Source organism: Nyctibius grandis, chromosome 13, assembly GCF_013368605.1.
Source record: "Nyctibius grandis isolate bNycGra1 chromosome 13, bNycGra1.pri, whole genome shotgun sequence".
NCBI lineage: Eukaryota > Metazoa > Chordata > Aves > Nyctibiiformes > Nyctibiidae > Nyctibius > Nyctibius grandis.
The window spans coordinates 14,701,488-14,727,596 of NC_090670.1; the positions used below are offsets into that span (position 1 = coordinate 14,701,488).

General features: G+C 43.9%; 1 protein-coding gene across 2 annotated transcripts in view; it reads right to left on the reverse strand.

Annotated features, from left to right (window-relative positions):
- The window catches only part of NRK (Nik related kinase), a 105,318-nt gene that overhangs the window by 16,936 nt on the left and 62,273 nt on the right, over positions 1-26,109 (reverse strand). For both annotated transcript variants that reach the window (XM_068412105.1, XM_068412104.1), the window contains exons 15-25: positions 24,259-24,411; positions 17,389-17,520; positions 16,493-16,560; positions 14,759-14,874; positions 11,859-11,956; positions 10,441-10,559; positions 6,656-6,749; positions 4,188-4,361; positions 3,215-3,344; positions 2,660-2,818; positions 832-975 (exon numbers count right to left, since the gene is read on the reverse strand). In XM_068412105.1, the coding sequence (XP_068268206.1) occupies positions 832-975; positions 2,660-2,818; positions 3,215-3,344; positions 4,188-4,361; positions 6,656-6,749; positions 10,441-10,559; positions 11,859-11,956; positions 14,759-14,874; positions 16,493-16,560; positions 17,389-17,520; positions 24,259-24,411 (1,387 nt within the window). The remainder of the gene's footprint in view (positions 1-831; positions 976-2,659; positions 2,819-3,214; positions 3,345-4,187; positions 4,362-6,655; positions 6,750-10,440; positions 10,560-11,858; positions 11,957-14,758; positions 14,875-16,492; positions 16,561-17,388; positions 17,521-24,258; positions 24,412-26,109) is intronic.

Below are 26,109 nucleotides of genomic sequence, written 5' to 3' on the forward strand. Positions count from 1 at the left end.
TTGGTTCTAATTAACTGACAATCTTCATTACAAGTAGCTATTTTTGGATGTCTTTCCAGGTGAGAATGACTTTGTTATCTTTCATCTCAGTTAGTCTGTTTCTTTAGTTTGTAAGTCCGTATGGTCAACAGCAGCCTGGGATCACAGGTTAGTCTAACAGAGAAGGACTGCGTCATGTATGCAACTGGACCTGGCAATATAGGGCAACCAGCTCCCACCATCACCTGCCATGGTGAGCCTGGAAGGAGCTGCCCTTCCTTGCTGGACCTATATCTCTGACCTTGTTATGTACTAAGCATTCTTTGAGGCCATTCTCACCCATAGGGAATAAGGGCCTCGGTACCTTGCAGGGCAGAGTCCAAGCTGTTTGTCAGCAGAGGCTGAAGATGCTACTCCATTTAATGTTACCGATGCTTTCACAGTATAGATCACTCTTGTGTTACTGCTCATGTATCTTGTTGAACACAGAATGAGGTTACTGAATGATATTTTAATTGAACTGCACTTAGACAGATGCTCACCCGTCACAGAAACAAGCAAACAGACTGACAAACTGTAACTTGCCGAGAACCAGTTCGTTTTAAGGATATGAAACACTTCATACTTCCCACAAACCATTTTACACATTAACCAGGTAATGAAATATCCCAAAGCCTCTCTGAAATGAGAATGTAAATGTCAAAAATTCAAGAGAGTTTTCCTATTAACAAGAATAACTGTCCTGTGATTTTCTGTAAGAGGAAATTCCTCAACCTAGTTTATAACCTAATTCTTCTTTTTAATTGCTTCCAACCCCAATGCAGGTCAGATACTTTTAGACACTGAACTAACCTGATATAGTAATTAGCACATTGAGTCCTTCCAGAACATCCATTTGCTGGAATCGTCTCCTTGTAATCAGGGAATAAACTCTTCCTTGCCCACTTCTGTCCAGCAGCCACAATCCATTCTCTGTTCCCACCAGTAAGTTTACTCCTGTTGATACATGGGAAAAAATACTGCATAAATCATTTAATGATTCAGAGGCCACCGAGTGTTCATTGTTTTGAGAACTGATTCTTATTTAGTCTCACTTAATGGTACCTGATAATTTCTCTGTTGCTCTGTGGATGACCTCCCAAGAAAATGAATAGAAAAAAAAGGATCTCACGATTACAGTTTCTACCCAACAGAACACTTATATGCCCATGTGCCCATGTAACTTGAAGGACGAGTCGTTCTGCTGAAGTCAATGTTGATTTAAACAAAAATGAAAATGCTTTGCGAACTCAAACTTCTCAGGTGACCCTGGAAAGCACCTGTGAGCACTGCAGAAGTCCCAGTCCAGCAGCACTCCACTGTCAACACAGGACATCCAAAACTAAATGATCTAAGGGTCTTGACCAATTAAAAAAAAAAATAAAAAAATAAAAAATCTTTCCCCAAAGAAGCTTTCTCCAAATATCTCTTTCTCCAAATACAACACTCAAATCACAGGACGACCAAACTTGTGGGAAGAAGGGCTGCTGTGACGAGGAAGTGGACTGGTTGAAAAGTGTCTGTTTTGCAAGAATGCTTTCAAATACCAAATTAAAGGAGTGAATCCATCTGAAATCCAACTGCTCCCAAGGAAGCGAAGGCTCCAGTGGGTTGCTGACATCAGAGGATGTAAAAAGTTGTGGTCAGCTGGCATGACAGCTACGTTTCCTAATCAGCAGGTTCTAAAGAAACAACATGAGGTATCCTGCTGTAACAAGCAACCTCTTCTACCAGCAATGCTCTGAGGAGTACCTGGTGCTCTTCAGCCTCAATGCACATTTAATTAAGACCTTGCCACACAGCTCTGTTCTTAATTTATAATCTTGGACTCCATCAAACATACATTACACAAAATGTGTGAAGCTGTAAAGTGGAAATCTATATTTCCTTTGGATAATGTTTCATCTACTTCATTCATTTTCCATTCCAGACTCGAAAGGTGAGGAAGAGTAAAAGGCTGGGTGAGTCCCATAGACTATGACTGTCTGAAGTAGAAAGATGGTTAAAACAACTCAAGAGCTTAGCTACTGTGAGACTGGGACAAGGTCTAGAGTTGTTGAAAATGGGTTTGACTACACCCGTCTTGGTTTTACACTATGTGAAGCTGACCCTGTAAAAAGGGTGATCCAGCGAGGTTGACAGTAAGCACTGACAGCAAGAACTAGGGAAGCCAGGCTTTTGGAAAGACTGATGTCTGACCGCTTCAGATCCTTGGAATACCTAACACACACAACAGCAAAAGGCTTCAGGTTTGGATTATTTCCACCGGGTCAGGGCTTAGTGTGATCAGCTGTACTCGTAGGCAGCTAAGACAAGGGTAAGTATCATGGGCCGCGTAAGTTACTAAAACATTTGCAACTTTTGGCTCTTCCAACAAGTGCAGTTTCAATTTGGTGCCTGATCAAAACATTTTCTCATTCTGATGCATAAAATCCTTTGCAACTGTAAGTCATCTGTTTGCCATCTTCTATGAGGAAGGCAGTGTCATGCGAGTGACGCAGATACCTACTCAGGGACGCACTCCAGGACTTTCTGACAGGAGAGGTGCAATACAACTGTGAAATCTGCCTGGCATATACTGCCAGCCTCTCCTGCTGCTGCCTTCCCTCCAATACACATGCCCAAGTACTTCTGAGCTTACCCCACAAAGCAGCACAAAGGACCTCTGAGTTGAATTTCTTCTTGTATTTACGAATTTCTGGACTGTCACTCTGCGGGCGGATATTCGTTGGGTTGACGTTGACAACGGAGCCCTTCCTTGCATTTTCTCTCCTGACAGGCTCAGGTTTTACACCAGATGCTATAATGAAAGACACATGCAATCATGAAAAATGTGAGTACTTGGCTATATCTCACTTTTGACCTGTTTATGGCAGAATGAAAGAAACCCCAGAGGGGTGAGAGAACACCTCGTGAGCATTACATAGCCAGAGAAAAAAACCATACATCATTCCTCAGGCATTCTTGAGTAAGCACTGTGGTAACACAGCAGCAATGTAGAGCAAGCCACATCTGGAAGGGCAGAAGCAGTACAATGAAAATTCATAGCGATGTGGAGTTTCAGTTTCTGGAGATGTTACTGACAGTTTCCGGAGATGTTACTGACAGTTTCCATTTCCAAGCCATAGGCCCTCCCCACTCTCGAAATAAAAGAAACCAGGAGTGACATTTTCTAAGAAGGGTGAAGCATACTCACGAGAACTACAGGAAGGTCCTACTGGACTGGTGGGAGGGGTGATTGGCAGAAGTCTGGGATCTATGAATGAAGTAAATGATGTTGTAGACGACGTACTGCTCTTTGAAGGTGTGCTTTCAGTGCACGGGGTCTGCAATGAGAAACAAGAGCTGCTTCAGGAAGCCGATGTTAGGGGAGCAGATAGCACACAGCAGTGCGGTGCCTTGGAGGTTCCGAAGAAATGGCATGTGGTGTACTGAGACATGAGGAACAGTCTTAAAGCAGTAGATACATGGTACAAATCCAGTGACAGAAGAGGAGGCCTGAGCAGGGAGTTGTGTCGGGATGCTTAGCCAGGCACTGCACTGCACTGCACGAACCAGACCACAGAAGAAGAGCATGTCAATCACTCCCTGCTGTCCCGTCTGCAGCAGGGCATTGCTCCAATCTCTTTGCAGCAAGGAGGATGCTGTTGCCCCAAGTAAGGCAGTTTAGGATGTGACCTCTACAGAGCTGTTATCTGCCTGCAGTGACACACTTCTCCCCAAGAGACCCCTGTGGTCCCAGTCCCTTTGGGGCTGCTGAGACATGCTGCCCTGACCCCTGTGCACTTCCCACCTGACACCTGGATGGACCAAAGCCAGAGACAATGAGCAGAGGCAGACGAGAGTGCTTGTGTTGCTGACATGACAGGTAAAGGAGCAGAGGGTACAAGCCCTTCTAGCTTGTGTAAAAGGGGAGAAAAAAAAGAAAGGAAAGAAAAGGGAGCAGGGAGAGAGATGGGAGCAAACAAGTGGAACAATAAAATCTGTTAGGGAGCTCAAGATTTTTTTATCCATCCCCTAGATAAAACTTGTACAGAAAAGAAGGGAGTGGTGAAAAATCGCATGAAAAGAGACAGGACAGATGAAGTTAAAAGGCTCTCAATCCCAGGCTCCTAAGGGCTGGAGGAAAATGATGGTACAATTCATTCAATCTGTAATTTGTCTCTTACCTTATTCAGAGGTTTGTTCTGAGGTTCCTGGCTAGTCAGTGGCACTTTTGGTAGGTTCACAGAGGAGTCTGAAATTTGGCTTTGCTGGAGGAGATCTGGCAGGAGATAGTTCTGGTTGTTTACACTCCAGAGGCCTTCTTGGGTGCTAGAAATTTGCTTCCCTAAAATCTGATCCTGCACAAGAGAACATACAGTTAAACACCACATTTAGCATACTTCCATCGCACTATGCAACTCCTGTTAATTAGGACTGGCTACCACTCCCGAAGCGCTCCACAAATCTTCCTCATCTATGTTACCTCAACCACAGGTAAAGAAACAACTTCATCCTCAGAGACACTTGAGACAGAATCAAATTACTTGTCCTAATGTTACAGATCTGACCTCTACCTACCACAGTCAGAAGTAGGTCCTTCTTGGTTCTGGACGTGCATTTAGTTCAAAGCCCCTTACCATTCATTTCATCGCTACTTTCCATTTACTGAATTAGGAAACCTTATTCTAGAACGATGACATTCAGTAGGATCCAGTATCACCATTTCCAGTACAATGATGTTTGGTACTGCAGATCTCCTTACAGGATCCCACCAGCTTCAAGGAAATACTTGTAAGCAACGTAACCTGTGAGGCACCACACAAGCTCTCTCCCCGACAGCACAAAATACGGAGTCAGAGGTTGGTTTCTGGGAATACATGGCTAGAAGCTTTGAGAGATGGGATGTGTAAAGCAAGTGGTGTCCCAGATGGGGAGGGCAGGGCAGGAGGATGTATCCCTGGCCATGATCAGTCAGGGTACCTGAACACCATCGGCACTGGAACGTAGAGAGTGACAGGAGCCAAATGCTACACTAGAAAATGCCTTCTGAATTACACCGAAGCAAAAAGCACCACCAAATTCGAGCAGCTTCCGGCTGGTTGAATTCAAGGCAAGCCGGTACATTGTACTGACTTTGATAAACAACCTACTGAAATCAGATCAGCTTTTTTGAACGCTGGCCAAAATACAGGGGAAAAAAAGATAATTACAAAGAAAAAACATTTGTCTTTTAAAAGCCAAGTAATTAACTAGAAATCAAACTGATGCTCTCAGTATTTTATATTTTAATTTAGATATAAAAAACCAAACCACATCATACATGTCAGTACTTGAGATTAGGGAACAAAGCCAGTATGGGGCTTTTTTGGACAATTTTGCGTCAGATTCAGCTGAACTGAACCAAACCCCACTTTGAATCTTTTGGGCAGTTTGGTACACCCCAACTACTTCAAACCAGTTCATGCTGATGGGCCAGGGAAAGGGATGTTGGAAGAAGTCGTGGAGACTCATGATGGCTCTGGCTGGTGAAACAGAGGTGGGAGGAACGGATAGGATCTTCCCCAAGAAGGAGGGAGAAGACTGGAAGGCACCCGAGAGATTTGTGAGGAGAGGTGGCAGTCATCTGTCTGTTCTGCCTCCTGCATTGTCCTCCCCAAACCCACCAAAAAACATGACCTCCACTCTTTTCCATCCTCCCTCTTCCTCAGTTTGGCTTCAAAGACCCCATCCTTCTCCTTTCCCTCAAGCACAGATAGCAGGGGAAAGGGAAAGCACTGGCCTGGTTTTGCCACAAGAAAAGTACTGGGTTTGCCCATTTATAATTCCTTCTCTGAAGCAGGGTCTTTTTTTTTCTTGAGGATGGTGGGATGAAGGCAAAGTGGGAATCTGGTCTGAAGCTTAGAAATCACACCTGAGGTAATGAAAACTCCTTTTTCTTCCTAGCCCTGCCACAGCTCACGCAAGCAGCTCTGGTAACAACACCACTTTCACAGTAATTTATTTTCCCTATCTGTGAAACAAGAGTACACTCAGTAATATGTGAGAAGAGCTCTGACGCTGAGTGCAAGCCTTATTACTGTAATTTTTTTTGTTTTCGACCACAAAGACCATGGTTCTGCTTTGTCTGTCTTCATCTTTTCTGCACTAATATTTATCACAGGGGAAAATCCACATGACTTGAAGTCTCTACTAGAAACTACAGCTGAGAAGGAACCACAACATGACACATGGGAAGATATGTATTTTTGCTAAGCCAGCAGGGAGAGATAAAGTGTTTTTCCCCTCTTCTGGTAATATTTTAAGTAGTAAGAGGTAGTTCTCTTTAAATTGGAATAAAAAAGGTCAAGATTTTTAAAAATAGCAACAATGCACACCAACAATAATCAACAGTATTGCTTTTTTGCAACCTGCCCAGAAACTACTACCAGGTCAATAAGGACAAATTTCATACCTAAATGTAAGCATTTTTATAGGAAGCACAAAACCTGAAACTAAACATTTTTTTCAAGGTTTATAGCTGTAATTTGCAATGACAGAGCAGGACTTCAGAGGGAAAATGCTGCCGAGAAGAAATGGATACAGCGTTTATCATGCACATTAATGATCTGACTCCCCCTCACTGTACCCACCCCCTTACAAATGGCCAAATTACCTTCTGTTCTGCAACGGTGCTTTGGGGTTTCAGTTCAATTCCATCTGGTACTCTCGTCCTTGAGAAATCTGCCACTCTGCTGCTTAGCAGTTGCCTGGTAACAAACTCCAATTAATGAACAGAACTACTTCAGGGGAAAAAAAAAAGAACCCAAAAACTAAAAACCCCACATACACATGTTCAAAAGTGAGCATAATTAACGTTCACTAGTTACCCTTACAGGTTCTTGTACAAAAGCAAGCTGATTAGTCTGTGGATGTGCCTGGACGGACTTGAGCCTGAGGACCACTCACACGCAGAAGCTCTCCCCACCTCGACAAAGAGCATCCCTTCATCTCCCTGCATTTAACCCATCATTTTTCAGACACTCCATAGCTCAGGCAAGTGAGAGCTGGTCCCTCAAGCTGTCATTTGCGAAGTGCCTACTTCAAAACTTCTCCTGTCTCTCCTCGTACACTACCCTGTGGGGTGCAATTATGAGCCACCCTCCTCTTCAGAGAAAGAGCATCAGCTGCACTTGCAAGGGGGAGAGCCGCTGCTCTGCTCTATGCTGGTGTCAGGGACCTCTCCACCAGTGCCTACTGGGACAGGCTACACTGGCATTTCATACTGTGAATCAGTCCCTGAAACACGGACATCCTCACCTTACGTACAAACAAAGAAAATGTTGCCCAGTGCACACAGAGACAAAAGAACGTAAGAGCTGCTGGACTGGCTGGGGCGAAAAGCCCACCGAGCCCAGTACCCTGTCTTCAACAGTGACCAAAAGCAGATACCTAAAGAAAGAGGAAGAACAAGGCAAGCATGTGTTGTGATACACCCCAGCATACTATTGCTTCCTACACACCCAGAGGTATCTTTGCATTTTAAACTTTTTCACCCAAGTGGAACTGCCCCAAACTTCTGTCAGCAAGGCTCTGGCCCCATTTCTGTGCATTTCCACCCCACATTATTTATTTATTCCACTTATTTATTTATATCCATTTATTTATTACTGCAATCCATTTACGCCTATTAATTTCTGCCTCCTTTCCAGTAATTATAAAACTGACTGGATTCAGGATGCTGGTGTGAAGGGCTCTGCAGTGCTATCCCACAACTGATAGGAGAGTGTAAGGGTGGTGGTTTTTTTTTTTTTTTAAATGCTGCCCAATGCAATAACAAAGAAGGTTTGGTGAGAGAGCTACCGACTTAAGATGGTTGTGAAGGAGTAGAAGTTTTTGTGGTGTTTTTTTTATTGTTTATTTTTTGCTTTTGACTCTCCCTCCCTTCTGTGGGAGGGGTAAATATTTGCATACAAAACTTAGAAGGAATGGCAAGATATGGAGTAAGATCAATGGTAAGCGCAAGGACCTGTTCTTATCAGGAAAGCAAGCAGCAGCTGATCCTAAATGATGTCAACCTCCCACTTATTAGGGGGAGAAAGTAATTCCTAGCCAAGCACACAGCTGCACCCACCTTGTTCAAATTTTGTTAGGGAACAGCACATAAAGAGCAGAGAGGAAACTGAACTACACAAAATGAGCCCCAGGAAACTCAGTGTTTTAGGGGGACTGTGAATGCTGCAGGCATCGGAGGAGGAAGCACTCTCAATAGAGTAGGAGAAATTAGCATCAATGGAATAGATACGCTATACAAGCGGGCAAGATGCTGGATCACGTACACAGACATCCTTTCCTTGAAACAAAAACCTGGTGTGTGTGAGGAACAATTCTGGCTCATCCCACTGAAAAGAAAAACAAGACCAAAAGTTGTTTTACTGGTGAAAGATGCTGCCCTTAGTCCTGGCTTCCTCAGAAATGAGCCTTCTCAGGGTGGTTAACAGGGTTCGTCCAAGAGAATATCAAGCTCTTTCTCTTGCATATGTGCATGTCCCAAGCCTAGTCCTACTGGGCACCTTCATGAAAGCTGGAGCGTGGACCTCAAAAGCTGTTCCACAGCCCAGGCAAGAACAAAAAAACACAGATTGTTTTCAATAGCCAACTAAAACTTGGCCCAAGATGTCCCAGCCAAAGCCCACACAGAAACACTCCTACAGACTACAAGGGGCTTCAGATCATGCGTTCACGTGCTTTAGATAGCATTAAAACCAAAAAACTTGACTTTCTCCAGAATATGCAAACTTTCAATGGTGACTGCTGCTTTCACTTTGATCACTATCCTTTTTGTTATTTACTTGGTGATAATCAGGATATTTTCCCCAAAGTATCTATCTTTTAATATAAATGACTTTCAGCCGAGGTGAAGAGACCTTGTTAACAGACAAGATTATACTCTTGATTTTACAGTTCTCGCGGTGGCTGTGTGCACAGGAAGGCAAACCTGACAGGGATCATCCTGCTAATTCCACTTCTCTAGCGAACTGGTGGATCTCACACACAGAGGAGATGCAAATAACACATGCAGCTTTCCAAAGGCAGTGATACCACTCCTTCAAATCATTACAGCATGCAAGGATCACAGCAATCTAACACTTACACAGCAAAGTCATTGCTACAGGGAAAATCCATATTTTTATGTAGAGTCTTTCTGAGGTCTAGGATGAATTCTATGACCTAGAGTGAATAAAACTTTTTACAGATCAGAATAAGGTGGTTTGGAAGAGGAGCAGTAAGAAAATAAAGGCATTACAGTAAAAAGACAGCTCTTTCAGGTGCACTGAATAAGCTACAAGATTTGTAACATTCTCCCTCCTCATCCCTCAGCTTTGAAAATGAACTTCAGAAATGCAAATGAGGAGCATATGCAGGTGCAAAAACTCTTCCTTCTTCAGAGCAGCACAGGGGAAAGGACTGGTACCAGGCCAACGCAATAGCTTGCCAACAGTGCTACAAATCTGTGCATCTCTTCCTGAAGACTGACAAATGATGTCAGAAGAGCAAGAGCCCCATCCCAGAGAGCTCTGCGGCCCTGTGATGCACTTCAAAGTAAATCCTAGAACTTGAATTACACTGAAGTCTCTTTGCAAGAAAATTAGAAGTTTCATGCATCAATACTAAAAAATAGTTCTGTTGGCTGTTCCAAACAGCAGGGCTGGCCAACTGATCCCTTGACTCTCCTTCACTTGGACTAGCAAGCTATTCCCGCTCCATTATTTCTCAGCAGAATACACATTTTGCATGACAGGTAAAACACCACAAGATGTCAGTCACAAAATCAACAAGAGAAACTGGAAAGCTAGAGAGAAATGGTTCAGGTGAGATCAGCTTGGTACAAGCCACAGCATCATCTGGCAACCACAGTGATTGTGCAAAGCAACAAAATTAAAAATACAGCAACTTTTACAAAAAACAAACCGTGCTTACACTATCCCCTCTTTATAAACAGCCCTGGTGAAGGAAACAGCTTTTTATTTTATTTCTCCTGGAGTGAAGAGACTATCTGAAAACAAGGGTCATGATTGCCTTGCTTTTTTGACTGAAGGTGTACAGTTTTCTTTCCCTCTCCTTTTTTCTTTCAAAAATTCCATTTAAACGTAGATCAATGTGAGGTAATCTCTATCAAAGCACTACCTATTGATCTTCAGTTAAAACGAGACATTTCCTCACTGTCTCAGGGCAGCAACTCATCAAAGCTTATTACACTGCATACATCTGATAGGGCAAACATTTAGCCCCAGGAGTTCATTATAGTGCAATTAAAGCACTTAATTAGAACTGACATAAATGACTGATAGTAACTTCAGAAGGGAGGCAGTATTTATGTATGCCAACTTTTTTCAGATATTTATAAGTGTGTAATAAAAAGGAAGAAAATAATAATAAGAAGAAAAAAATCAAGCCAACCTTGCATGGTCCATGTCATCTTCATCACTGCTGCTGACTTCGTCACTTGATGAGGAATAGTCTGCTGCTTTTAAGAATGAGTTGGCAGCGTCCTTCCCCTTGGCAAAGGAGCCTGGACTCTGAGTAAAGAAAACTCATTTGATATTTTTCTCATGGAAGAACCCCTCGCTAAACAGCATGTGCAGTATTTTACTGTCCCAGCAAATACAGTTATTGTCACTTCCACACCAAAAAAGCTTTATTAGGAAGTTGACACTTTTGTTGGTCCACCACAAGTGGGTATTTCACACAGGAAAGCCAAAACACCTGATTTTCCTAAAAGTTGAAAGGTGATTAACTTTAGTCAGTATGTAATTTTGAATCTCAAACATTTATGATTCAGTCTTCACACTTTGCAGGAGCATACAAGTACTTCCTCTTTTTTGCACATGAAAAGGAGAGCTCTGCACCAGGACTAGGGCATTACACCAGCTTGAATTTCATTCCAGCCCTGGACCACCTTGAGGCTTGCAGGGCCATACCTCAGCACTGTCTGTGCCTCCGCAGAGCGGGTATGAAGCACCTTTGGGAGGGAAAGGCAATACCAACAGAGCCATGGCTCACACCCACGGGGCAGTCAGACACCCTAGTCCTAGGGGAACTCATATATAGGCCTCCCACACCATTGGTAATGGCCTAAACATAGGGCTTCCTTCAAACCTCTGGTCCCTGACAAGCCAGGAGGGGCTGGAGACTCCGGTAAGCTGCAGCTGTCCCCTGCTGCCCTGCTCTGCATCCCCTGGAGCCAGCCAGGCCTGCCTGCGAAGTTTTAAAATGCCAAGCATCCTGCAAAGTTTTAAAATGCCAAGCAACCCACATACGAGCTCTTACACAAGGCACGGTGAGCTCCAGGAGTCTGATAGGCACTCCCACCCAAACACCACCAAAGAAAAGAAATGCCTCAGTAAATAAGACAGAGAAGTAGCAATCATCCTTTCCATCAGCAGCACATCAGCAAATAGAGAGCCAGGACAGTCTTGAGTGTGTCACAGCCTGGTGGGGCATATCCCAGGCAGTTACACATTGGATATTTGCACAAGCCACTGGCATGGTCTTGACTTCTGGGTTGCATGACAACTGATCAATGACTTCCTGAAATATTAAAGACATACCCTTCCTTTCTAAAGATTTATGATCAGACAGGTTCAGGAAAAGTGAATTCTCCGCCAACAACCTGAGCTGGACACAAGTCAGACCTGGGCCAAAAGCTGATGAGACACGTTAATGCAGCAGTAAGCTGCAGCCAGCCCCACACTGCCTCTCAGGTGGACTCGTTAGCTAGCAAACTCAAGCACCAACAGAGGAGCTGCCTGCACAGACAGACCCTCAGTGAAAACTAGAAACAAATCAAAAACATCAGTGGATTTAAAAGAACCTACTGCAATCTGGCCTGGATGAGAAACTTTGTTGGACTTCTTATGCAGCTGCAAGTGGTTCTGGGACAAAGCGTTCTCTGCCTTGGCCTGTCCTGGATTCCCTGGGGGGACAAAAAAAAAGTTTCTTATTTTCAATGCATGTGCAGCAGAGTGAGAGAGGGGATCAGCAAGACAAGCACATATAGTTACCACCCAAGGCAGACACCAGCCTCTCCTGGCAGTTTAATGCTGCAAGAGTAAGACAAGCAGACCAAAACCTCGGCAACATACTCCCACTGCGCACCAGCAACAGTTCCACGAACTGGAAGGCAGCTTGCAAGGGAGAAGAGTGAGGGCATGCTAATCCCTACCTCTGATCCTGTCCTTGAGGGGAGACAGCTCATCATGTCAGCAACTGCTGGTCATATTCCAGCACTAAAGGTGCCACCCAGCTATATTGCTGTGACTGCAGACAGGGATGCAGAGACAGGTACAGGAGCCTGGGCCCCCGATGCACATTTTCATGAGCAAACAGATGTGGTGCCAAGATTTGGCCTTCATAGAAGTGGTGCACAAAGACAGTCTAAAGGGTCTGATTCTCTAAACGCAATTGGGCTGAGGGCAAACAGCTGCACTAAACTCCACTCACAAGCATGGGGTCAAGCTAAAAGCAGAAGAGCATTCACCACTTCCCACAGCAGCACAGGGCGAAAACCATTTTCCAGCCCCTGCTTCCCTTGGGGCACACAGAGCGTCACTTCTCAGCTCCCACTTCCACTGTGCACCGTGGGAAAGCAGGTAATAACAGCCCTCATTTTTGCAGAGAGAGCTGGGCCCCGCCGCGGGCCAACTCGGCGTCAGGTGGCACCTTGTGACACTCTGCCCAAGGTTAGGTACAGGCAGCAAGGAAGCTGCAGCACTATGCTTCCCTCCCAGGTGGCATGGGGACCTAGGCTTGCCACCATGCTTGCACAGCTATTGAATACCCAAGCAAACAAGACTAGAGGAGCTGGAGTCCACCTGCATGTGCTGATGTCATGTTAGGAGGGATGCTTGCAAGTAATTAAGCGCATCTTCCCTTTCAATGCCCCCACTGCCCACGAAGCTACCTGGGAAGAGCAAAAGCAGCCTTGGAGAGTGTTGTCTTCTGCACGCAATTCCCGGTACAAGTGAAGGGAGGGAAAGCAGATGTGCCCTCACCCCGTGACTGGGACACACCAGCCAACTCAACGTGCACCTCATTTGGCAGTTTCTCCCATGGCGATCCCACTGCTACCAACAGGACTCCTCACAAGTTAAGGGGGGAGAATTCAAGCTCACACAGATTAGGATTTGTATTTGGTAATTTAGACAGTTTTATCACAATGGCTTCATGTATTCATGCATTTTGCAAAGCTTTTAAAATTCAGAATTCCTTATTGGTCAATGAGTACCTAAGCAACTCAGCAGCAGTATTAGCTTTAATGTATTTATAGCCCTTTCCTGCCCAATTCATTATCCCTGTGGGTTTGAGAAAGCAACAAACTCTTTCTGGAACACCATATGCCAGAACTAGCTGTAATTTAATGACACTTAAGAACGCAAGGAGACAGCTTAAACCACAAGGGAGGTTTTCTATTCTTTCCATTGCTGGTGAGGTTTTCATTTCCCCATGCCAAAATAGCACAGGAGTTACACATCACACAAACACTGCAAAGTTGAGCTGGGCTGTTGCACGTTGCTCATCTCTATGCTGTTATTCAAACATAAAATGACATGAGAGCAAAAAGAAACAAAACCCAAGCAGTTTGAAGTCTGTGTTGGGTTTCTCTTGAAGCAAAGCTTCCTATTCTGTGTAGTTAGTGAAAGCAAAACTGGTTTGATTGTGTAAGTGTAATAAATAAGCAATTTGTTCTTCATTTATCAAGGGCTTGCAAATTAACAATGTGAGCCTCAGTTTGAAAATAAATGACCTCAGCAGCTCACTGATGTGGTTTCAGAACATTTTTAGCATCCACCCTGCTTCGAATTGGGCATGATTCCCCATGTTCCCCACCTTTAGTAGTCAACCTGGATGCAAAGCGTTGTAACACACCACTGCTTTGCAAGCAGCTACACAAGAAATTGCCCTCCAGCTGACCCACAGAAAACATCCTTAGGAATAACAATCGAAGCACAAAGCTGTCCCCTTCTGCTCCATGTCCCCATCTGCCAGAATCTCAGGTCATGTCTCAGCAACCAGAGTCTGTACTGCAAAAAATCTGCACAACGATGAGCAAGCCCACTGCGTTCCTACACCGCTACCAGTGATACCAAGATAGCTTACAAAGTCGCACTTTGCTTAAATTGGATGAGACTCTCTCTACCTTTTAATTTCTTTCACCTATTTTTTTTTCAGTTCCACTATCTTTCTGCAAGTAAAAGAATATTGGAGGAACATTTCATAAAGTGCTGTACAGAGTCTTACGCTTCCTTCAGCCAGTACGTTATTAGAGGGCAGAACTATCAGTGTACAGCAACTGCTCATCTGCATCATCTTATCAGTGGGCAATGCAAAAAAGCACCATACGGTTATGCAGAAAATGCCAACGGGTGAACATTAGTATTGAATTACGTCTGTATGCCTGTAATGTTGGCTCTGCTGAGTTTCAATGGTGTCAGTAAGTGCAACAGAACTGATTTTTTTTCAATTCTTAGTTGAGGCAATTCAAGTTTTCTATATCAAAATATGTTCACAGTCATTTTTTGACTCAAAAGGGGAAGCGTTTATACTTTGGGAACATGGAACCACAAAATCCAGAGGGCTTTCAAAAGCCTATCACCAGAAGACAGCGTTAAAAAAAATATCCCATTTGCAATGCAGCACTTGACACCCTGCAGAAGCCCGTTTCATGTGATAGGAATTTTGCACATTTTGATGGATGAATCTTTGACTTAGGAATCACCTGAGGTTGACCGGCTGCTCTGATGAGATCCCATCTCCCACTGCTTGTTGCCAGGAGTGCTGCTGCTGCTGTTTAGCCTCAAAGCATGTCCCCCGGCAGATGACTGATGAGTGTTACTAAACAGAAAGACAAAAAGCAGATCAGACTATCTTGCATGCAGGAACACAGACTGGAATGGACCTCCCAGGCCCCTGAATCAAGCTCCCTGCTGTTACTGTACGATACAATGCTCCTGATAAACAAAAATGTTATATTCATTGCTGCTCCAAGCAGGGCCACCCAGTAGTGAGAAATGAAGATGGAGGGGACAGTTTCATCTGGGCAGTCATTCTGGGAGATTACAGAGACTCCCAAGTCATTACCAAATATCCTACTTCTCCCTTGGCCTCTTCAGATCTGTGTCACTCCTGATTCCAAAATCTCTTGGCTTTTACAAATAATGAAACCTGCTCCAATACCCTCCTAGAAGGTATATCATCACCCACTTATCAATGGAGAAAGGAAAGCATCGGACAGCAAAACAAGCTGCCAAGCCTGTGCTGTAAAACAGCGGCTCACCCAGAAACCCAGGCTCAGAAGCCACTCACTTTTAACACTGCGATTTACTTAAATAGGTTTTTTTTCTGCTTTGCCTCCTAAAAGTCTTAAGTAGAGAGCATTTAAGCAAGCTTGACTTCCCTTGTAAGTTATTTTAGATGATGTTTCTGACTCTGGCTCATCAGAAGTGCTGCACATTATTTTGTTATGTCAGCTAAATCTACTTCCCTTTCAAATCTCTCCAACCCTAGTTTCTCACAGCATTATGTTCCCTGATTAGACATCCAGAGGGGGCTACCCTTTACCGCAGAGCTCTCTGCATCCTTGGTCTTTTCTCCTGGGATATGGAAAACGTACACTAGCCTTAAGGGCAGACTGCCAAAATAGTCAAGATACATTTACAGACAGCCTGTTCAAGCTACTACCAGGCAAAACAAAGCTACAGGCACAAGCTTCACAAGCCATAATTATAAGTGCCCATACAGGGAGCTGGGGCCAGACACCCACGCGCCAAAGTATCCAAGCACCTAACTCCCCTTTGAAAATGATGGTGCTGGCGCTGATGTGGAGCATCTGCAAGAGCATTCAGGCAGCCCTGACCAGCTCCACTCCCACCTGCCATCAGCAGTGTCGACAGGCTAGGATCTCAAGTAACCTGCACCTTCAGCAGCCGCTTACTCTAATGTGAAGGGAAAGTAAAGCATCACCGAATCACAAGAAGTTAAATGACTGCACAACACGCTGCCCATCAGCTGGGAAATGGACACACAACTTGCATGCAACCCGCTCGGGCATGCCAAACAGACTGAACCAAATGAAACACCTTGTTGCAGGAATTATTACAGGTGGAACATCCCTTATATATTAAAAATACTGCTCTCCAGCAGAAGACAGAACCACCTTGCATGAAAAGGAGGAGCTCTATAAGAGGCTTGTTTCTCTTTAAATCAGTTACGTCAATCATTAAAAGGAAGCTGGCTTAGACACTTCCTTCAGGTTTAAGATCAGGAAGTTTGGTTAGTTATTTTTGTGGACAAACTGACTCGAAAATAATTGTAACAGCTATTAAATGAGGTATGAATTCATGTCAGTTTTGGTGTTACTGAGGTTATGGCTTTGTTTTTAATAAATTGGCTTTAGTTTTCCTATTGACAATAAATCATCATTAGTATAAGCATAAAACACTTAAAAGCTTACCTTGAAAGGCATCTCTGATGGCCAGGCTGATCCCTGCTGTAAAATTTAGAGGTTGTCCTCTCTGGAACCTTAAGGATTTAATCAAATGTTTTAAGGTTGCTACTGATATTTCAAAGTCAGTTAATAAACCTAATGCTTACCCTGTATTAATGCAAAAATAAGACTAACCAACATAAATGAACAATGCTTCAGTGGGACCTGTGGAGAGGTCTTCCATGATATCAACACTGGAAGCTGCAAGTCAGCAGGAAGTGATTCCAATTTGCTCCAAGCCTGTGCAATCTATCAGGGTTCAGACTGCAAGTGGTTTGCACCTTTCCTTTAGAGTCAGCATTATTCTTGCTCAATATTTAAAGCAGACAGGGAAACACATCTGCAGGCACTTAATGCAGCTTTCCCTAGGTGGTGGATTACCTTACACTGCTACCAAAGGGCTGGGGGAAGAGAGACACCCCCCCGGCCAACTGCAAAGTAATAAAATGAATAGATGCACGCATGCACATACACATCCCCTCACAAATATTATTGTACTTGTTCTTAGAAATTTTGTTAAAAAGAGAAATACACCACCACCTGAATTATACACACTAATGAGCTTTTCTGCAACAAGCCAGAATTTTCACAGAAAGGGCAGCTACAAATACTTGGTCTAAGAAAAAGCATATCTGCATCCACAGGTCCCACAGATATTACATACATACATCTAAACTCAGAACACTGTCCTGCTTATAAATTCGCTATCTTCTTTCCAGATTTCTGAGACCCAGTTAATGTACAAGCAATGAGATTTTCACTGAGTTTCACGAAGTCCAGAGGACGGACACTACACAGTGCAGGGGAACTCAGTGGAGTGCTATTAACCACTGACAGTGCCAAACGCCCCGAGTTTCACATACCTTTGGGGGCTGTTCTTCGTTTTGACCCATGCTCCAGAATACGTCATCCTGCACAGGGCTGAGTGGTGTCGTCACCATATCTGACAGTGAACTGCTGTGGTATGCATCCTTACTAGCCCGGAAATTTTCACACTTGAAACAAATGAAATACATGTTGAATTGTACTTCCCTGCCTATGTAACAGGTCCCAGTCTCAACAGATAATAATGGTTCTGTTTGTGAGATCAAATTTTTAGTAAACGTACAAGGAATATAGTGTTTGGATACAGCCCCACTCACCTTGTTCACTGTGAAGTTAAGTTATTCATTTCCAGCATATGAGCATGTTAGGTATAAATATTTCAAGGCGAAGGGTACAATAAAAAGAAATAGTAAAAACACATACGCTGTCCATGTATCTCTCCCTTCTTAAATCTATGGAGAAGCTAATAGGTTATTGGCAATGCACAGTGAACTAGTTAACTGGATGATGCAAAAATTACTGTTGAGTAAGTATATTCCATTCAAACCTGACCCATGCTTCCATCTCAGAATTTAGATAGCATAAGCACTGGGGGAACCCACCTCCTCTAAGTTAGATGTTGACTTCCAAACTAGTCTTTGCAAGCCCACCATCAACCTAGAGTCAATGGAGACAAACTGCCAGCTGGAAGCGCTTTCAAGTCTCCAGTGGTTATGAGGGTGCCCTGGCCCTCCTCTGTAACAGATTTTTCAGTTACTTGAAAAAAAAAAAAATCAAACTTGAGAATGCAGTAAGAAAGAAATAAGAAACTACGCTCAGACTACACCTCATGGGTAGCCATGTCCAGGTGCTCCCATTGCGACCGTCTGTGTTTGAAAGATATCTTCAAAGGTATCAAATGAGAGCATTGGGAGAGTAAATGTCCTAATCACAGCCAGGAGAAGGGAAGAAATCAAATCACTTCTATACAAAGTCTTCATTCCAAGGGAACAACAAGTAAGCAGTGTAAAACTCAAGCTAAAATACTCAAGATTTGGTCCTCTGATTCTTTCTATATTTAAAAGAATTTTTTTTTAAAGAGAGAGAGAGAGAGAGAGAGAGAGAGAGAGAGAGAGAGAAAAGGTCCCTTAAATTCTATACACTAATGATCTATTACACCAGCGTCTTCCAAAGGGGAAGAAAGGCAGCAAGCTAAAAATGTCAACTGAATGTACTGATCCTGCCTGAAATGAGAAATCCTCTTGGACACAAGACCAAGACAGAACACACGGAAACGCTGTGTGAGCTGGGCCCATCTTGAGGGATTGCTATACTAGAACCAATTTGATGTTACAGAAATAGAAAAAAATATTAGAGAAATGCCTGAAGCTACACCATTTTGTGCTTCATCTTGTCAGACCTCCCATGCAAAGCAAGACCGGGGCTCTCCGGAGACACCCGCAGCCGGCAGGAACGCCACGGGCTGATGTCCTCCCCATGTTGGAAGGAGCCCGTGCCCCGGCATGCTAACACACCTCTGCTGGGAGGCACCTCTTTCACCAACGCGTGACGAGACCAGCATCCCCACCACGTGCAGGCCTGAGAAAGAGGCTAGCAATTTTTTGTCTGAATCAAAGTTCAAACCCCTGTGTCCCGACTGAGTTACCGCAACACAGATCAGAGGCAGCTGCAGTTCACTTCCCCAAAGAATGACCTGGATTAACATTTTATTGATTTATCAGCCCAAGTCTGTAAAATTATCCAGTTCCCCAGTCTTAAAAAGTAAAATACAGTAACAGAGAACTGCACACAGCTTTTCAATAATATAATATGATTACAAATTCCCTATAACTCTACCAGACTAATTATTTCATGGGAACAACATTCAAAATCACTTAAATATTGACAAATAGTAATTCTAAAACCAGTTTAAGATGCCGAACATCCATTCAAACGTCCCATCACAACCTCCCAGACCACCACGGCAAAGTCAACTAACGAAAAACAAGTCCTGAGAAGTTCACCTAGTTAAATATTCAGGTGCTTTTTCTGCCTTTTTGGGACAGTATGTTCTGTTGACTCCCTTTACAGAAAATAGCTTTTTCAGCAGTCATAACATCGCATAATCCATGGCCTTTCATTTTGTCAAAATTACTTTTTTGTCCAACACGATTGTCACTAATAATAGTTTTTAGCTAACTGGAATTTTATAGCAAGTGTATTATTGTCAGAATATAGGAAGATTTTTTTTCCTTGCCACTTTTTCAACAAGATACTTACATTTCTTCCTAAATTTCAGCTTTTGAGTCCTGCAGACTACCAGAAAACTACTTGTGCTTAAAAGCCTGTACAGGCTTTGCTGAATCATGATGTAAGTGACTGGGTGAATCCAAACTCTGCAGATGGTACCCACATACCTTCTTTGGGCAGAGACCAGTACCCTGGTTCCATGTAAAGCCAAGAAGTGACACCTGCTTTTGGGATGGTTGCTGTAGGACCTACAAGACCTCGCAATTCCACAGCAAGGCAAAAATGTCCCTGAGAACCCCCCAAATCATAGTGTTTGATATTCCCCTTAAGTTTTACAGATAAAATAATTTGTATGAGGGGGAAAAAAAAACCTAACAATGATTCTAAACTGCTGAAACTTGAGCCTTAAATTGTTTTTATTATAAGTAATACTGAAAGAACAGCAGCTCCTCTCATGCACAGAAAGTGCAGGTAGACAAAGTGTTACCTACTATGTGTCTTCAAACCATAAGGGCACGCCTAACAGAGCTACGGAAAAGGACCGTTTGCTCCCTGAAATTATAACATAAAAACCTGATTACTAGAGTTAGTTTAAAAAGATTTAGGAGCAAGAAGTTTTAAAAAGCCAGGCTGCACTGCTTTTTGGAGGATGCCTAAGTTACTAATTTGAACTGAATCTACACACAGGGGGTAGATTAAGTGCAACTGTTGTTACAAAACAGCGTAAGGAAAAAGATTTTCTTAAACTGCTGAGCAGATCTGCTCTGGGATACTGGGTCAATCCATGACCTAATGCACAGCTAGTTCTTCTAATACTGTTAGCTTTCTTGTTCTGTGTCAGCCACATTACTCCAGACAATAGAGGAGATCGAGCTAGCAAATCCTACAGGAAAACCACAGAGTCAATTAAAAAATGGAGCAGACATGAGCTAAATTCCTCCACTAGTCAGGCGGCAGGAGATGCTGGGCAGAGAAACAGACTCAGTGACCTTGTTCAAGAAGTCTCTCTGAAATTCTGTAGGTAGCCCAGAACAGCCCATCCCACACCACCACAGCCAGAGAGCCAGATCTGCTACTGCGCTGCGGCAAACACAAACCAGGTACAAAACAGGTGGAAATGGTACACTCTGAGCTGGTCATATCTCACATTTCCCTTACCAGACAGAAGGATGCAAGACACTGAGAAATCATGCTCCCTGCACCTCAGGGACTGTGTTAAGATTTCCAGTGAGAAGATTTTGAGAGAGATTTGGGGAACCAGGATGTGCCACAAAATCTCACAGAATACAATTGTTTAAAATAAGAAGTCACTTTTGTCTGAGCAGAGCAGCGATGACAGATGATCCCTCTCTGACAAACCTGGCTGGAAGGTCTTCAGCACAGACATCTGTGATGAATTCAGCTTGCATTTTAACTCCACAGTTCACTTTTATTTTAAATCAACAAGACATCCACGTATCAAGCTTCACAAGTATATTGCTGTGAGTCTTTTAATCTCCAGGTAACTAACTGGCCCATCACTCATATTGCCTTACCACTTCATACAATTAATGCAGGCAGCATATCCAAACATGCCGCTATTAGCATCACCAGCTGCTGCCAACCAGCACAAGGAAACACAACCCTTCAGAGGATTTATAAATTACCCACTGAAGTTCATCTGGTCTCCATGCTAACACAGCAGGTAAGAGCACAGATTGGCTTCTCCCTGTCCACACGGTCTCTATCAGCTGGAGCACTGACTTCTGAGTGGGTAACAGGGCAGCTACCAGCAGGGAGTGAAATCACACAGTAACAACTACATATCACTTGTTGCTATTATCCTTAAGTAACACCATCACTTTAAACAGCATAAAATTTTTATAGTGTAGTTTCCATCAAGGAATGTGAAAGAGGTTGGTAAATACTGCTTCATTCCTCACCACTCCCCTTAGTAGCTGGCAGAGGTACTACCAAACAGAGAAGCACCGAGAGGGTGTAAAGGAATGAAGTGACTTCTCCTAGGTGACACAGACAGCCTAGAATGTAGCTCCTTTCACCCTGGGAATGGCATTTTAACAGGGCAGGACTATCCTCTGTACAGCCACTGTGCTCCTGCAGAATTCCAAATGCCCTGCAATAAACTATGGACTCTCCCCACCTCTATTCCAGGGCTGAAATATTTGCCTCAAGGAAACTGCCAGCCAAGATACAAATGTCCTCTTGTAGACCTTGCAACAGCTCTCCCGTGATTTGACGCTACAAGCCAGGCCATCAACTCAGCCTGGTTACAATACTTGTGACTTGAAATGACAAACAGGCCCTGGAAAAAACGATGTGAGAAGATACACAACTCTCTTCCCAGATAAGAGCTATCAGGTGAAACGAGGCCCTTCCTCTCCCAACAGCTGTCTATGGTGATTTTTCCACCATCACCAAACAGCAACCTGAACAGGAGAGGCACAGGGAGGCTTTGACTTGAAGATGCTAACAGCCAGCTATTACCTGCCTCCGCCAGACTCGCTCCAGGGCATAAACAGAAGCAGAAGGATAGGGGAGAGCTGAGCCAGGGAGCCTGATCCACGATGACCCTGGCTTTTGGGGAAGGAGGAGCTATGGAGCGCTTTGCGAAGCACAGCCTGAGAAAAAGGCAGAACATGAGGATGGTGCTATGAGGAGGGCTGACCCAGGACATGCTGAGCCTGACATGGCCAGTATATGGAGCTGTTAACGAGGGCATGATTTTTAAGGCATTTCCATATATTGCTTTTTAAGGCACTATACATATCTTGCTGTGGGACTCCAACCACCCCAACATCTGCTGGAGAAGTAGCAAGGCGAGCTGTAGGCAATCCAGGAGAGTCCTGGAGTGCATCGAGAATAATTCCTTAAGCCAGGTAACAGACAGCCCTAACAGAGGGGATGTGATACTGGACCTGACAGTCACCAACGCAAGTGAGCTAATCAGTGACGTCAAAATTGGAGGCAGCCTGGGCTGCAGTGATCATGCACTGGTGGAGTTCGCAGTCCTGAGGGATATGGGTCAGGCAAAGAGTAAAGTCAGGATCCTGAATTTTAGGAAAGCAAACTTCCAACTGTTCAAGGAGTTAGTCAATGGGACCTCCTGAGAAACTGCCCTCAGAAACAAGGGAGCAGAACAGAGCTGGCAGATCTTTAAGGACATTTTCCACAGAGTGCAAGAGCTCTCAATCCCCAAGTGTAAGGAATCAGGCAAGGAAGGCAAGAGACTTGCATGGTTGAGTTGAGACCTGCTGGTAAAACTCAAGGGCAAGAAGGAAATGCACAGGCAGCGGAAGCAGGGACAGGTATCCTGGGAAGAGTATAGGGACGCTGCCAGGTTCTATAGGGATGGGGTTGGGAAGGCCGAGGTGCAGCTGGAGCTGAACTTGGAAACAGACTTGTGTATGTTCAGGTTCCTCAGGTGGTCTCAAACATGATCTTCTCTTACAGTGGGAGGGACTTTGCTTCCCCAGTCCCTGTCTTGCAATCCATCCACTTGAGAGGTGCGGGAAGAGAGGTTGCCATTGAAGACTGAGGCAAAAAAATTGTTGAGTACCTCAGCCTTCTCCTCATCCGTTGTTACCAGTTTGCCAGTTGTGTTCATTGCGGGGGGTTACGCTTTCTTTGACGTTCCTTTTCTGGCTGACATACCAATAGAAGCCCTTCTTATTATTCTTTGCGTCTGCCAAGAATAAAATTAGTGCTATGACTGTATTTCCTCATTGAGGGGATAATGAATGCACAAATGAAGTGCTGTGGCGAACCATAAAGGCAATAAGATTATTCCCACCACTGCATGTTTTCAAAGCAAGTGGAGATTTCCAGCTTAAATAAGCTGTGCTCACACTTACAGTAGTTTATTGCATTTCTACTTGCTGTCTTGTTTTTCTTTTGCTCACACATGCTTACAAGTCCCCTCACAAGAGACTAGACAAAAAAGTAACTGCAGTCTAAGCTACTTATTTCATACACTGTGAAAGAGCAGGATGTTGAAAGGAAGCAGAGTTTTTGGGCACACTGAGAACCCTGAATCATCTCTCCCAGAACCAGTAGAAATAGCAGGAGCTAAAATGTTTTAAGAGAAGGATTCCAATGCAGAACTTTTCCAGAGAGCTTCCACTGTACAGGTACTGTTTAGGTACCACTTCTACCTCTAATACTGAAATTTTTCAAGTCACGGACCTTCTGTGCTCTAGTCACAGGCAAAATCTGACTCTGCATTGATCCTTATTGCATCTCCATATACTTCTAGATTATTTCATAAGATCACTAACAATTTTGCTTGTTTATATAGTCTTCAGGGACAAAAATTCTAGCTTTGGACTTGTTTTGTAAAGCACCACATGTATTTATGGCACCATATAAATAATACATCATCCAGGGACTGCAACAGCGCAGTCATTCAGGCTTTCTGGGAAACATCTAAGAGTAATATCATGGAATCAGCAATCAGGCATCAAGTATATAAAAATAACTGTTATCTAACCCTGATCTGCAGTGCCTAAATATAATTCCACGTAGAACTTAGCAGTACGTGGTGGCACTAAAAACCTCTGAGCTGGTTTGCACAGGCCTCAGTCATTTGTGCCAGGAGCAAAGGGAATCAGGTTTCCGATGTGCTGTTCTGCTTCGGGACCACCCGTGCTTTCTCCTCCCCATCTGGAGCAGCAGTACCGTACCTGTACTAACAAGGCTCTCTGTGGCGCGGGGGTGCAAGGGCTGGAACTGCTACCAGATCCCATCCTGGGGCGTGGCGTGGCTTCGTGCCCCAGCGCCGCTGGCCACTGGAGGGAAGGCTGGATGCTGTCACTTGTCTTTTTTCGGTCCTCGGCCTGAGGAGGAGAAAAGCAGCAGCATGTTGTACACTGAGCCTCAGGCTCTGCAGCCTGGATGTTCTCCAGCAGCAGCACAGCATGCATTGACTCTGATGGACCTCCTCATCGGGGAGAGGTCAGCCCTGGCACAATATGAACCATTATTGCCTCTCCATTTGCAGCCCTTCCTTTTCCATCAAGTTTCCAAACTGCAGCAAGGGAAAGGGCCTGAATTGTCATCCGTACTCTAGGCTATCCCATTTGCTGCAGGCTGGGATTTTAGCTGGGAGGAATCATCTGTCTTATTTACTTATCTTTGACAACATGCAGCCTGTTTTGCTGTGCATTTATTACTCCCTTCTACAACACTGACATTACTGCATGTTGCTTTCTACTTTAAAGCACTTTTCACACTCTATCTTTTGGTATGTTACTTGCACTATGGCAAAGACTGATGAACATGATCTAGAAGGAATAAAGGTCCTTTCATTTCCTGAGGGTATTGCTCATTACAAAAATTTTATCCTATGGTTTTGACCCCACTATTCTTTCCAGTTTCATTCAACACAACTAATTCCCATTCTCTATCATCCTCCTCCTGAACTGCACATCCTCCAGTTCAGCAGCCTAGAAATAGCTCCTCACAGTAAACCAGAGATTAATGCCATAAAACCACCCAGTTATCTATGCCTGGGTGAACATTCTTAATGGTATCTCTCACTATATCTGCTTGTTTATGCCTGTGTCAGGAAGGTAAGCATATTCTTAACACAGCTAGGAAACTGCTAAGGAGATGGAAAATGATTCCACTTAGTCCCACAGATCTTGACTGGGGAAAAAAAGAACACCAAGAAAAAACCCCACAAAAAAAACCCCAACCTTATTAAAACAAGAAAACACAGCCAAATTCCATGAAATTCTAGCCCCAGTGAACTGGAACGTTACACTACTCTTGAGGCCAGATTTTCATTACTTGCAGCTCCTAATAGTGAAAGGCAAATTTTACCATAAGCAAGAAAGAAAATGTAAAAGCTAGATACGGTAATTTACCTACCACCTCTGTGCCCAAAGGGTGCTTGCATGCAATGTATTATGATCCAGATGCAAATTCATGCAGCGACACTTTGGGCTCCCAGAACTGATGCCAGCCCCTATCCAGGCACTGAACTTGTGCAGCGCCAAGCCTGAGCTGGGATTCCTTGGGTCTCAGCTCATTAGCTCCGGTGTCAGTGGGACCAGCCACAGCACAGAGTGAGCTCCCATCTGCACACACCAGGGGAAACCCACCCGGACCTGCCTGCGACAGGATGAGTGCAATGGCAAAGACAAGGAACCCACGAGAAAGGGTTCTGTGGCCCCAAACATTAAACTTGAGGCTTTGGAGGGCTTTAGGGTTTTTTGTTTGTTTGTTTTTAATGCCTCGATGTAACAATAACTCTGGAGAGTTTTGTATATCAATAATTGGTCCTGCAAATGCCACTGAGCCCCAAAAAGTAGGCAAACAAACTCAGTCTTGAGTAGGCTATCTCTGTCCCCGTGTAGGTCTCACCCGACAGAGAAACTAGCATCTCTTTGGCTAATAAACTGGGAAAGATCAATATCAACAAGAACAAATTCACTGAGTTATCATTGTTAAAAATGGTCAAAACTTTAAAGTACTTTTAAATTGTTGTGAACAATTACAACTACTATCATAATTACAAAGTCTCAAACTTC